General features: G+C 35.8%; 1 protein-coding gene across 1 annotated transcript; it reads left to right on the top strand.

The window, feature by feature from the left end:
- The first annotated feature begins 2,349 nt into the window (after positions 1 to 2,349).
- On the top strand, positions 2,350 to 11,644 carry tmem110l (transmembrane protein 110, like). Its single transcript, XM_057324769.1, has 8 exons — positions 2,350 to 2,810; positions 6,739 to 6,787; positions 6,871 to 6,966; positions 7,038 to 7,159; positions 8,526 to 8,638; positions 9,301 to 9,384; positions 9,518 to 9,643; positions 11,396 to 11,644. The coding sequence occupies exons 1-8, from the start codon at positions 2,660 to 2,662 to the stop codon at positions 11,492 to 11,494; spliced, it is 840 nt and encodes a 279-aa protein (XP_057180752.1). The 5' UTR covers positions 2,350 to 2,659; the 3' UTR covers positions 11,495 to 11,644.
- Positions 11,645 to 13,346: the final 1,702 nt, after the last annotated feature.

The following is a 13,346-nucleotide window of genomic DNA, read 5'->3' as shown; positions in this document are numbered from 1 at the left end:
TAAATGGCGATAAATCGAAAGAGGCGTTGATACTTTGAGTTTATAGTTCACTCCTCCAGAGCAAAAAATGTGGAATCTGGTAGGACGGGGCAGACGGAAGGAGTTAGTTTAACAGACAATATCATCAACACTCTAAATCACACACACGCTTGCACACATGCAGTAATGTTACAGTAACAGATGGCTCGTTCCTTGAGCTTTATCTAGTAGGAGACTGTGACAGACACGTCCAGGCAGGGACAGATTACAACTGCTGGAGCAGCGACCTTGTGGAAGGAGATAGACAATGTGGGTCAATACTTATCCTGTCCACAATGTGGTACATTACTGTAGGGATTGCTAATTGTATATGTACTGTATAAGCTACTGCTCTTTCATAATGGCCAAGACAAAGCAGAATGCTCACCTTACCTATTTACTTTTAAATTGCTAAATTTCTTTAAATCCCACTTATGTTTTGTTTTTAAGTGGACAATTGTACAGAATCATTGTTTCATGGTGTGCGTTTTACTTGGACCTTGACTGTTTCTGTACCTGTCTGCAACCAAGATTTGTTTGTTATTCCGATTATGTATACCTAATGCTATATTAAACTGCATAATTGCTATATTAAACTCTTTGTTTTCATATATATTTTCCCCCATTTTTTCAACCTTAAAGGGACAGTTCACCCAAAAATAAAAAATCTGGCATCATTTACTCACCCTTGATTTGTTCCAAATCTGTATAAATGTCTTTGTTCTGATGAACACAGAGAAAGTGGGAAAATGCTTGTAACCAAACAGTCCTTGGCCACCATTGACCATAGAAGGAACAATTACAATGTAAAAAGTGCCCCAGAACAGAGCAAAGACATTTAAAAAGCATTGTTTCCTACTGTGGTAGTCAATGGTGGCCAAGAACTGTTGGGTTGCAAGCATTCTTCCAAATATCTTTCTGGTCATCAGAACAAAGACATTTTATTTGGAACAACTTGAGGGTGAGTAATTGGAGACAGAATTTTCATTTTTGGCTAACAGTTCCTTTAAGACAAACACACAAATATGTTTACTTATATTACTTACTTACATTTATTTACACTTACTTTTACTTTCACAATGTTTTTTCCTTATTTCTTTAATTCAGACTCAATACTGATGTAAGCATCCATGAATTCTTAAATAAAGATAATGTTAAAAAAGATGGCAATATTTATATTCATTTATATCTTTATGGAACATATGGTTTTACCGGTTCATATTGATGACAAACATATGTGATTTTCTGCATTCAAATACCATTAGAGCATTTTACAATAACCTCAGTCAAAAGCATTATCATATGGAAAATCATCTGTTTAAAACAATTGCACTTATATGTTTTGGATCGATTTCATTTTACATTACATGATTTAATATCATTGCATTTGATCAGTGAAGTAGAGAACAAAACAGTTTCACCCTTTTCCACTCCCTTTACTTTGTTGTTTTACAGTTGGGATGAGGCTTTGGTGTTGGTGTGGTGTGTTTTTCTCTCTCCTGTCTCCTCTCTTTAGTGATACTGGCAGTGTTGTGTCTTGTTGATCGACAAACTATTCATCATAATTAACACAAATACTTTCAACAAGACCAGTTGTCATGCTTTTAATTCCAGTAATTATTTTGGATGTAATGCATTCTTTCAAGTAAATTCCTCTATAGGTACATTCCCACTGGAACATTTCAAGTCTTGCCTAGAAAAAAAATATCCCCAAATTTCCACCATATGATTTCCCAATACTAGTTGGCCATCAACAAGCCTACATTCTTAAAAGTAAAGGTTCCCAAAGGGTCTTTGTCGGACTGTTTTGTTGCACAACCGTTTCTTTGTGGTGGAATAGAGTTTTATGGACTATAAAAATGTAAGAAGAAACTGGTTTAAACGTTTGACTAAACGTTTTTAGGGAACCAAATACGTTTCTTCTGTCATCATTGTGAAGACCTGTTTTAAGAGAGTATTGACTCTTGAAGGGGATTTCACAACCCAAAAACTTGGTTAAAATGTGTATTGTTTTAGTTGAAACTTTGCCTTAATCATTTCTATAGTGTGATTTAATAGTGAATACTTTTTTCTCTGTGGCTACTGGAAAAAAAAGATTTTGGAATTTAAGTTTGGAGGATAGAAATCACAACAATGACAGTAATTTAAAACAGCTAGTTAGAAAACAACATACCAAAACGGAGATAAAACAGAAACCATTATTGGTTCAACAGCACTTTTGACTTAAAACCTTAAGTACCTTGTGTCATATGTAACAATAACAATATATACAGTATTAGATATTAAACTAGTTTTCTCGCTAAAGTGTATGTTTTTGCACACCAGCATAACGGGGACAAAGGGCAGAGAATTCGGCAGCAGCAGGAGGTGACGTCAGCAAGCTGCTTTTTTCTCGTTGTTGACTCGACAACAGAAAGGAAGAAAGCGAGACCGCAGAGTAATGTTTCACGTATTATGTCGGTCAACTTTATTAAGACTCGTTAGAACCACCAGTGTTGCGATGCGATCTCGGTTTATCAGACTTTTGTGGTAATGTATTTGTCTCCTCGCCGGTGAAGTTATATGGAAAACCCATTCAAGTCCCCTGGCGGATTTCTGCTCAACAAAGGATCGTTATAGGACTAATATTATAGTTTTCAACATGAGTCCGTATATTTTATTGCAGAGTAGCACTAATATGAGTGACATTGTGAGGTCGGAGTATCGTGGCTGTGTGGACGGATCTATGATGGACGGATTCAGTGTTTTTATTCAGGGTTTGTTGGCAGTTCTCGCGTTCAGCACGTTAATGAGTAAGTTTCTTGCTTTCCTCACGTTCTCCTCTGGTTCTTTCGTAAGTTTTTTTTTATTGTTTTTGCTTTGTTACTGATCGGGATGTTGGGAATGTGACTTAACCGGTGAGCACGTGGCTTTGTGTTTGTTTGTTTACAGTTCACTGTGGTAAAGTATGAAAGGACCAAAACATATTTTTTTAAACCATGGTTTTATTATGGTAAACGTGTGGTTACAATGTTTTTAACGGATTGTTACTATTTGTATTACCACAAATTTCTAAAAAAATATATAAAATAGACGTAGGCTATTGTTATATTTGATACGTTTGTTGTTGCTGTGGTTTTAGCCTTCTGTGATGTATCAAATGGAAAACTACTGTGTATGTTCTATATGCTCCATGGTTCTTGTAGCCTATTAGAATTTACATTGTATTAATAGGTATTTCGAAGAACATCAGGGCAGGACGAAAAATCTGAAAATGCACTTCCGCCCTGAAATGATGATCCATGGCAAATGGCGTAAATTAGACTGCTTGGGCGGAGCATTCGTTAACTCCTCCCCTTCAACTGTCAGTCTGATGCTAGTTTCATTTCAAAATGCAACAGCTGTTTTTATACAATTAATCAAGTCACAGTAAAAAATGCAAGCCACGCCCACCATTTTTCTCTTTTGAAATTCCTTTTCACTCGTAAATGCGTCGGAATACTTTTCACTCGGAAATGCGTCAGAGTACGGAAGTAAAAACAATCGCAACTTCCGGTTCACAGGGACTTTAAGTTTAGAGGATCTCAGCTCTGCTCACAGCACTGCACATGTATCTCTTTCTGTATGTGACTCTCTCAGTCCAGTCCTTCAATTTCTCTAGTAATGAGCTAATGATTTCAGTCACGTGTTAAATTATCAAATGAACCGAAGTTGTCAACCACTGGCATATATTGTTTTTCTTATGGTTGAGTTAATGAAATATTTTTTATCTGCTTTCCATCCTGGGGAGTTTGTAGCAAACATTCTCTCTTTTTACCCGTTCCCTATCCCAACCCCTAAACCTTAAGTCACTGGCGCCAAGGCAAATAGTATTAAAATTAGGGATGTAACGATTCACTCAGCTCGCGATGCTATGCGAGTCACGATTCTGATCTCACGATGCGATTTATTCACGATTTACTCACGATTTATTTTTACAAAATGAGTTGAAACAAATTAGAAATGAACAACTTCCCTTGCATTATTTCTTAAATGCTTCACGATTCTTTGTATAATAAAATAATGTTTTATTTCAAATAACAAAACTAAACTGCAATTTTATAACAAATTAATAATAGAAAAAGTCTCTTTAATATAAACAAACTAATACTGTCTGAGCTTTTCTTGGATTTTTTTGCATTTAAGAAATATCAGCATGTCCACGTTTAGATTTGCAGTGGAAGTAGCGGCCCCTGCTGTTCAAAAAATGTATTGCGATTCAGTTCACACCTCAACCGATTTGAATCGTCACTCATTATAACCGATTTTCAACCGGCTCATGGTGAATCGTTACATCCCTAATTAAAATGTAAGAATGAGATCGAGTACGAATTCATCTGAATTAGCCACCTCGTAAAAAAGCTAGGAATTCTCGTGAGATTGTGTTGGAAATGTTTTGAAGCAAGCATTGTGTAGGAAGTCAAGTTAGTTAACTTTTGCTTTTGTAGCTCAATTGGTCAAAGCATCATTAGCTGTGCAAACGTCATGGGTTGGAACCCCAACGGACAAACTTACTGATAAAAGTAAATGCGCTCTAAATAACTTTAAATAAAACTGTTTATGTTAAATAACTCTAAACATAAATATACATCTTCATAAATCCTGCTATATTGGAGAGACTGTTAACATTAAAAGAAGTAGAGAGTTTAAGTGTTTACCATGTTAATACATACACGGTGTACATTTTTAACTTCCTGGTCGCCTTAAAGATGTTTTTATGTTTGAACAGCTTAGTATCTCTGGAAAATATTCTCTGGAGCGCGTTGAACGTTTCGCAGAATGGACGTTTCAAGCATTAATGTGTCCGTTATCTTTTTAGAGACCAGCTTTTTTCAAAGATAAGATTCCTTAACCGGGTGATAACACATGGTAATATAACATCCGCTTCTTGTAGCTCATGTGATGTTCAGACCCCAAACTCAAGTGATACGTTTTGCTAGCTAGAGGGTCCAAGTCATGTGACCTGCCTTTCAGGTTTGGACCCTTTTGTCCAGTTCAGCGTTGCTCTGTTTTCCAATATTTATGTTAAATAGAATTGATAGTCATGTGCTCTTGCAGAAAAAACAACACGTGCTCTGTTAATGGTTAAACGTTTATTTAGGTTTTAAATGGCCTAAAACACGAAATGTATTCACCCTTATACTGTTGGGACCATTGTAGTTGTAAAGCAAATATATTGCCACTTTTGTTCAAGAGCCTTATTTACTAAGAGGTTAATCAGTTGTTATGCTAGTAAGTATTTGAACAAACATCACATTTCAAATGTTAAACTTTCCAAACGTCATACTGTTTGTACTACAGAGATTAATGGTACTCTGATTTGTTGAGGACAAATGTGTTTTACTTGGCGTATATGGAAAGGGAATTAAAAATAAAAAGCAAAAATCTGTTTCTTAGAAAAACATATCAATGTGTTTTAGGTCATGCACTGAATGACCCTAAAACATGGAAAATGACTTCTGACCCGACCAGAGTTACACATTACCATTGGTTCTGTGCTGTTTCTGTTGATTATTAAACTTTTTGCTGTGCATATACTGTGAGACAAATACATTAGTTATTATCAACGTATCACTTTTTTTCTGTAAGTAGAGAAGTTAGGTTTCACTTACATTTTTTAAAGAGAACAATACAATGATGGAAGTTTACACTGAACCATTTGTACTTTATAAACACGTTCAGGCCTCTTCATATTTTTGTTTTTACAGTATGTACTTCCTCTTTGTTATTCTGGGCTCTTCCTGTGTGGTTTTGGCTGCTCACCTTGCTGATGTCGTCACTGATGTTTCCTCAGATGTTCAATGATTACATTACTGGCTGTTAATCACAAGCGAAATGATTTGCTTATTCCATTAGATCAGTTCTTTTGTAGAAAAAAGACATGAGATGATTTGAGTGAACTTAATCTCAGTGTGTCTCAAACATTAAGAGTGATTTGGATCAAAACCACTATTATATGAGTTAATGAAATTTGCAAAAAATAATCATTTGACCTGACAATGTTTTAAACACAAAGCTGAAATAGAGTTTAGGCCTTGTTTGTCTGAAAGGGGTAACAAACTTACATTGTGCCATGCTGTTTTGCTTGTTTGGCTTTCACCTTGGACCGCCCATTACCAGTTATCATGCTTTATTGACATGCTTCTGTATTGGGATATTTCTTTTAGATATATATGGTGGTCCCGGCACGTACACAAATCAGGTGTTTACTTTTTAGAAAGATTTTCATTTAAAATATTGACATTTTTTATCTATCAAATTATATGGCATATAATTTTTATATGTCATAAATTATACATTAGCACAATGTGCTTTGTAATTGTGATCAGGGAAAAAGTAACTATTACAGATGGCTATTTCTTTCAAATGAATTTGTTCCATATAAATGATAAAAAAGACATATGGAGGTCCAAACCTATCTGTCACCAAGGCGAATACAGACTAAAATACGAATGAGAATGAATTCATTTAGAGATTCATTTGAATATGAATTTATATGAATTACCCACCAATTGGCTAAAACGTAAAATATTCATAAATGAATTCATAAATCATAACTGATTAATAATTACAAGCTTGAAGTAGCATCATTTTTGCAGATGCCAATTGTTTTGATATTTTATTACATTTCATACATTTTAAGTGTGACTTAAGTGTCTGAATTATATACAGTAGTGTTCATAAGAATCTTTATCTTCACAGTAAAGAGGTTTCGTGAACCTGTTGGAATAAGAAGACCTTGGAAAATCTGGTATTAGTAGTAAAATATTAGCAAAGTACTATAGTTAAGTTGAATAATATAGTAATATTAATTCTTTATCTTTATTTCCGCAGGTTCTTTGATACGTCCAAGCAGGCTATCGGTGCTCTTTTCATGCATTTTGCCAACATATTCCTGTCCATGCTGACCAGTGAAGATCCCTGCTCTCTGTGAGTCAGCTGTCAAGTGTTGATCAAACACATTGTGACTAAAAATAACCGCTTGATTCTTGTCTCTATAGATATTTATTAAACTTCCTGTTGGACGCCACATTGGGGATGCTGGTGATCTGGGTGGGTGTGAAGGTCGTGTCCAAGCTAGTGGAGTACAGACAGTTAACACTGTTAAAGTTTGGAGAGTATGGTGAGTTAAATGGATGATGTTACATTTGGGATGAAATGAAAAGTCGGTTTTTGTAAGACAAGGTTTCTCTTTTGGATATATATGTCCACTAGATGGCGCTGTGTGTCATATTTTTTCAAGAAGGTTTGGGTTGTTTTCCCACAGTTGCTTTTGTTCCTCTAAATGATTCCCTTGGTAAAGCACCATAGAAATATCATAACGCAAGCACACATACACTCAGAGCAGATGGAATACACCCACTGTTTCAAATGATTCTGGCCAAAAAAATGTGACTGCCTTTCTGCTTAGGTCAGATTGGGAATCCTGGTTTTTGTTTTGTACAACATTTATCTGAAATTGCAGAAGCTGATATCTTAGGTGGGTCTAAAGAATACCAGACAATGCCAAAAAACATGAAAAATATTGTTTTCTTTAGGTTTACGTAACAGGTAGACTCAAACCATTAGGTGTTAATTTGAGTGTGTCTTGGTTGACTCCGTTTTAAAGGCACACATGATCAGAATGTGTCCCTTTAAAGTCACCATGAAACGGAAGTTGAGACTGACTTCTTTTCCGTATCGTGACGTGTTTACGAGTGCAAAGGCTTCTGAAATTAGAAAAAACTGTAGGGCGGGGCTTTATTTTGCCCTTCCCTTTTTGATTGGTTTGTTGTAAGTTGGGCCTGCAGGGGAGGGCTAAAAATGCCTGGCCATTAGACAGTCCGTATAGTCCTACCTCTTTTTTGTTGCTGACATCATGTGGTGAAGAGTTGTTGTTGAGAGGGGGAGAGGAGCTTAACGTTTTTGATTAAAGATTACAAGTGCAGATGATTTAAAAAATTAATAATGGTGTGCACGGATAAATCATTTATAATAATCACTGCAACACTGTGTAAAACACTTTTTTCCTGTTTGATTTCATGGTGACTTTAAGGAGTTTTGCTTAATCTAATGCCATATTTCCTCCAAATGCGGTCATGAAACAGCATCCACACGTAGTGGGAAAAAATCCCCCGTTCATGGTTGAGTCTGTTTCCAGCAAGTCTGCACATTCAATCAGACTTCCACTTTACACACCCCTGCTTTTGAAATTTCATAAGATATCTTTTTAATATCTTTATCAATCCACATTTTTGTTGTTTTTGATGTAGTATTCTTTGTATTCCTTTTTGTGTTCCTAGCGAAAATAAAAACATATTACATATATGCTTAAAAACTTTAATTTGCTTTCAATAAAAACACAAATGAAAGTTATTTTTGAGAAAAGTACATTTTTTATGACTTGAACTGTGATTTCATTCAGACCATTCCTAGGATCATGACTGCATGTGCTGATTATTTAAATGGACACACACAGCTCATTTTGCATGTATTATTCTTGCCTTTAGGTGACCCTCCTCGTGTTATGGCCTGGTTAGCCCAGTGCTCAGTGTATTTACTCATCATCGCTGTAGAGAAAAGTGTGGTCACGCTGGTGCTGCTCATCCCTGGGTGGACCAATGTAAGATAAACACAATACACACACAATTCAAGTTTCTAACAGACTCGATGAGTGTCACTTTTTCCTGCAGTATTTTTAGTACAAGTTAAAGGGATAGTTCACCCAAAAATGAAAATGACTTTCTTTCTTCCGCAGAATGCAAAGTAAGATATTTTGAAGAAAGTCTGTAACCGAAGAGCCCCGGCATCCTTTCACTTCTATTTCACCAATGCAAGTGAATGGGTGCAGTTGCTGTTTCAGTTAAAATATCTTCTTTTGTGTTCTGCGGGTGAAAGAATGTCATACAGGTTTGAAATGACAATGTGTGTAAATAATTTTTAGGTGAAATATCACTATAAGTATGAGCGTAACTTGAATAAGCTATGTATGATTTTGCCTCTGATGGGAAATAATTAGTTCCAGCTGTATCCGTGATTCCTTCCTTGTTTTATATAAAATTTCCTTAAAATATAGAAAAACTATATAGGCGAATGGGAATAATAAGTGTTTGGTCGTTTTAAAATGTTCCACATTTTTGCTTTGTGTTTACAATCATCTATGAGAGAATATTTGTAATGGTACAAATTTTTGCAGGTCTACAAATAATAAACGACTACAGGAGTATTTATTAGATGATTATACATGTGTGTTAATGCTGACAACTCTGTATTTGTGTGTTGTAGCTGGAGGAGGTGGTGTTGGACTACATCCCAAACCCACAGCTGGAGTTAGCCATCGTCATGCTGATCGTTCCATTCATTGTTAATGTGAGTCATTCTGTTAGGAATCATGAACGCAATCTGTCTGTCATTCTTTTTCTCTTTCTCTCTTTCTGTCTATGTCTGTAAATCGGATGTAATAAATTATATCTAATTTGGTGAAAATGGTTGTCTGTTTTAGTCTATAATGTTCTGGGTGGTGGACAGTTTAACAATGAGGAAGTATAACAAGATGACATCCCTGGAGGGCTCACGTGACTGTCCAAGACAAGTGGAAGTGCCAAGTGTGTGCAGTGATGAAGCTGAGGTGAGAATATTTGAATAAATATACTGTAACAGACATTTTTCACCTAAAAAATTTAATTTTTTTAAACATTAGTCCAACTTTTGTGTTCATTAAACACCTCATTCTTATAGTTATAAAGATAAACTCTCACTTTATTTTTAGACAGAAATGTGGAAAAAAGTTGAACTGAAATAATACATTTCAAATAGTAAATTTTACAGACAATTGATGAAATATACTGGTATGGTTTCGTGTGTTTGCTTCTTTTGTTTCTATTCACACATCTTTAAAGATTATAATGTATCATAAAGTTTGTTTTATGTTTGTTTAAAGTTTGTTTCCACCATCTTCCACTAGTCAGAAAAAGGTAGTCCTGCCTTAAACTCATGTTATTGGTTAAGCCCCAAATTTCACATTTCGTACAGCTCAAACAAATCGAGCAGTGTTTTAAAAGTGCTGAGAAGAGACAATATTTGTATCCTTCAGAAAGTCTATTTGCTAACTGGATGGGTGATGTATTGTAACGTCCCCAAAAAAAGAGAGAAAAACTCCACTTTTTACCATAATTGTGTTAGCTTGAGAAATGAGTCAAACTTGAGCAAAGACTATACTATATAGACTAACCATGCGACATGTTAACATCACACTAATTATTGCTAGCCCCATGTTATCATCTTAGCGACATGCTAATTCATGCTAGCAACATGTTGATTTGTGCTAAACTGCGCTTCATCTTGAAGCACCGTCTTGGTGCGGTCCACTGACGTCACTTACAGTTTGCTAGAATGCCACAACAGTGCACAACCATAGCTGTGAAAACCATGGGGACTAAAATTCCCGAAAAAATGGGATACCTTTTAGTTGTTGTCATGTGTTATTTTAGCAAATATAATGGTTGAGTTTACACAACCGTAAATATGTTTTCAAAATCATACAAGCGTATAAATATAGTTACACATGCACAGTCAGCTTGTTCTTGAGTGTTAATGGATCGGCTGGTTGCCATATCCGTGAAACAAAATGTCCCTAGCCTAATGACCCTAGTTCAAATAGCAGATCTTAACATTCATAAATAAAATTATTTTAGGATTGACCTGCTAAATAACAAATTTATTAGTTATTCCTGAAACTTGCAAGTTATGCAAATTGAAATCTGACAGCTATTTGAAATGTGTCTTGTTTTGTTTCCAGTGTCATATATGAATGGATTGATTGTGCGTGTATTGTATTGCATTCGTCCTCTTGAATGCTGGGATTGTACTTCATGAATACATTACAGAACTTTCTTTTTCGTCCTTTGACCAGAGATCTTTCCATAAGCCAGTGACCTCAAGGGTCAAGTGATCTCTCTGTGTTAGGCAATACGGGGTCTTTTTCCTTGTTTTCCCCTTGTCCATTACCAAATGTCTTCCCACGCCCCTTTTCACTCCTCCAGTTCTGGTTGTTTGCCGACTGCCCACAAATCATCCATTTGTTGGGAAAGAGCAGTGACATTTGAAACATGGTTCCATAAACTCATGCTATAGAGATTGAGGGCAGATCTGTGGAAAAAATGTGTTTGATGAGCGGAGATATAAAACTGAATGGCCCAATATTTTTTTCATTGCTGGAAATCGGCATTAAGTCTGTTCATCTGTTCTTATGCGTTTTACAGTCAATAGATTCATGCATTTGTAAAGTGATCTGGTTCGCATGTGATCCAACAGAATGGGAAAACACTTGATTTGTCCAGGCTGCTGAGTTGACCTCAGACTGTTGTGTGTTGGTTTGCAGGTGCTGTTAAAAGCAGATGAAGATGATGCTACAGTGTGTTCTGAAGAGGAAGAGCACATCCAGACAGAAGGAGCAATACGAAAGTGTATGGATGTTTAAAACTGACATTATGCGAGAGCACTGTGGTGTGACATGCTATAATCCATCTGAAAATGTAAATAACGTTATTTAAATATATGTGTAATTATTATGCATGTAATTTAAAGGACCTCATATTAATTGAGGGGCTCTGTCACATTGCAGAAACTGTTACAAAAGCTGTTATAAAAAGGTTAGCTCTGGTCCTTGATTCTGATTGGTTGTGCCGTGTTCTAAGCTGTTGCAAAATTCCCCAAAACATACATCTGAACGCATTACATAAATATCACTGCGCCACACTATGTTGCTGCTTCGGTGTTGCTTGGCAACCGCTTTGTTGTGTCTGTTTCTGAGGAACTACATTGTTTGGTGAAGCAATAATATTTTTTATTAATACCATTGGATTTTATTTTCTGTGTTTTATTTTGTGAAACTTTGCTTTAAACACTGTTTTAAACGCAGTAAGCCCCATGAAGCCTTGGTTTACAAGTAATTTTATTTAAATTTACATTTATTCATTTAGAGGTTGTTTTTCTATACATAGTACACACCTTAGCTGTTATAGAATTACTATACCTTTTGGGGCTTATTGTTTTAAAAGGTTATTATAAACCCAACTAGTTACAACATATCAAAATAAACACTTCCGCTTTTGGATCTTAAAGCTAATGCATTATGCAAAATTCTCTTAACAACTTCAGGATTTACTGAATATTAAAAACAGTCAAAAAGAACGCAACATACTGTTTAAGTATAACTTCTTAAAAACGAATGAAAAAAGTATCAGAGAACGCCCTTTGTGTGTGACTCAGGGGGCGATTATATTAAACCGGAACTAGGGCTTAGTTAAATTAGGACATTTAAGTAGTTTTTACAAACACAAACAAAACAATGGCACTGATGTATTTTAATGTATGAAAGTGCAAGCTTTCTAAAGTTTAGACGGCTCTAACATTTGTTTTAGTCTAGGACTAGTCTTTAAACACTGAGGGGCGGTTTCCCAGACAGGGTTTGAGTTGTATTGACACAATCCTGAGGCAATATATGACTATTTTACAAGGTGGCGAATTCGTATAAATTGTACGATCTCATTCGTACGTTTTAGTACGATTTACTTTCGTGCTAGTGATTTTTAGGTTTAGGGGTGTGGCTATAGGGGAGGAGCTTCAGTATGGCTTTTTTCTAATAATCACATGTTTTGTGTGATTCACATCATACTAATTCATATGAACCAGCCACCACGTAAAATAGGTCAAAATTCCAGTGAGATCGGATTGGTTGTATTCTAGTCAATGTGTACAATAACAAAGCTAAAGTATAAGAGAGCATTTATGTAACATTTTGTGGACACAATTCTCGAACTTACATTTGCATTATTCTATAGTATTATTTTCAAATGTGAAAAATAGAGCGCTTTCCCACTTTGCGCCAAATCGTTCTCGATGCTTCTACTCCGTGCCGATCCGGGCCAGCCGGTACGTAAATGGTTTCGTTTTCCACCGCAGGGCTGGTATTGAAAATCTTTAGAATGTAAACACAAACACGTCACTCGCTGCCTTGGTAACACAAGAGACTATAATGTCTCAGCACGATTACAAACCGTTCTCAAATGCTGATAGAATGCGTACAGTGTCGAACCAAGCTCACGCGGAAGCATAACTGTAACCGTTCCAGACCAGTTCGGTGCAAGCGCTCATAGTGCGTACATTTTATCAAATATCATCATAATATATTGAAAGACAAGATATACAAAAATAAAGATGAGAAATTGTCCATATGAAATTGTACTTGATTAAATGATTAAAGAGAAACGTTATCTCATTATCCCCCTCCTCCATCCTTTAAAGTGGTAGGACAGTTAGAAGTCTTAAGA

The sequence above is a fragment of the Triplophysa rosa genome, linkage group LG24 (assembly GCF_024868665.1).
Source record: "Triplophysa rosa linkage group LG24, Trosa_1v2, whole genome shotgun sequence".
NCBI classification, from domain to species: Eukaryota; Metazoa; Chordata; class Actinopteri; order Cypriniformes; family Nemacheilidae; genus Triplophysa; species Triplophysa rosa.
The sequence above is the reverse complement of the archived record's forward strand: the minus strand, read 5'-3'. Positions and strand labels throughout refer to the sequence as shown.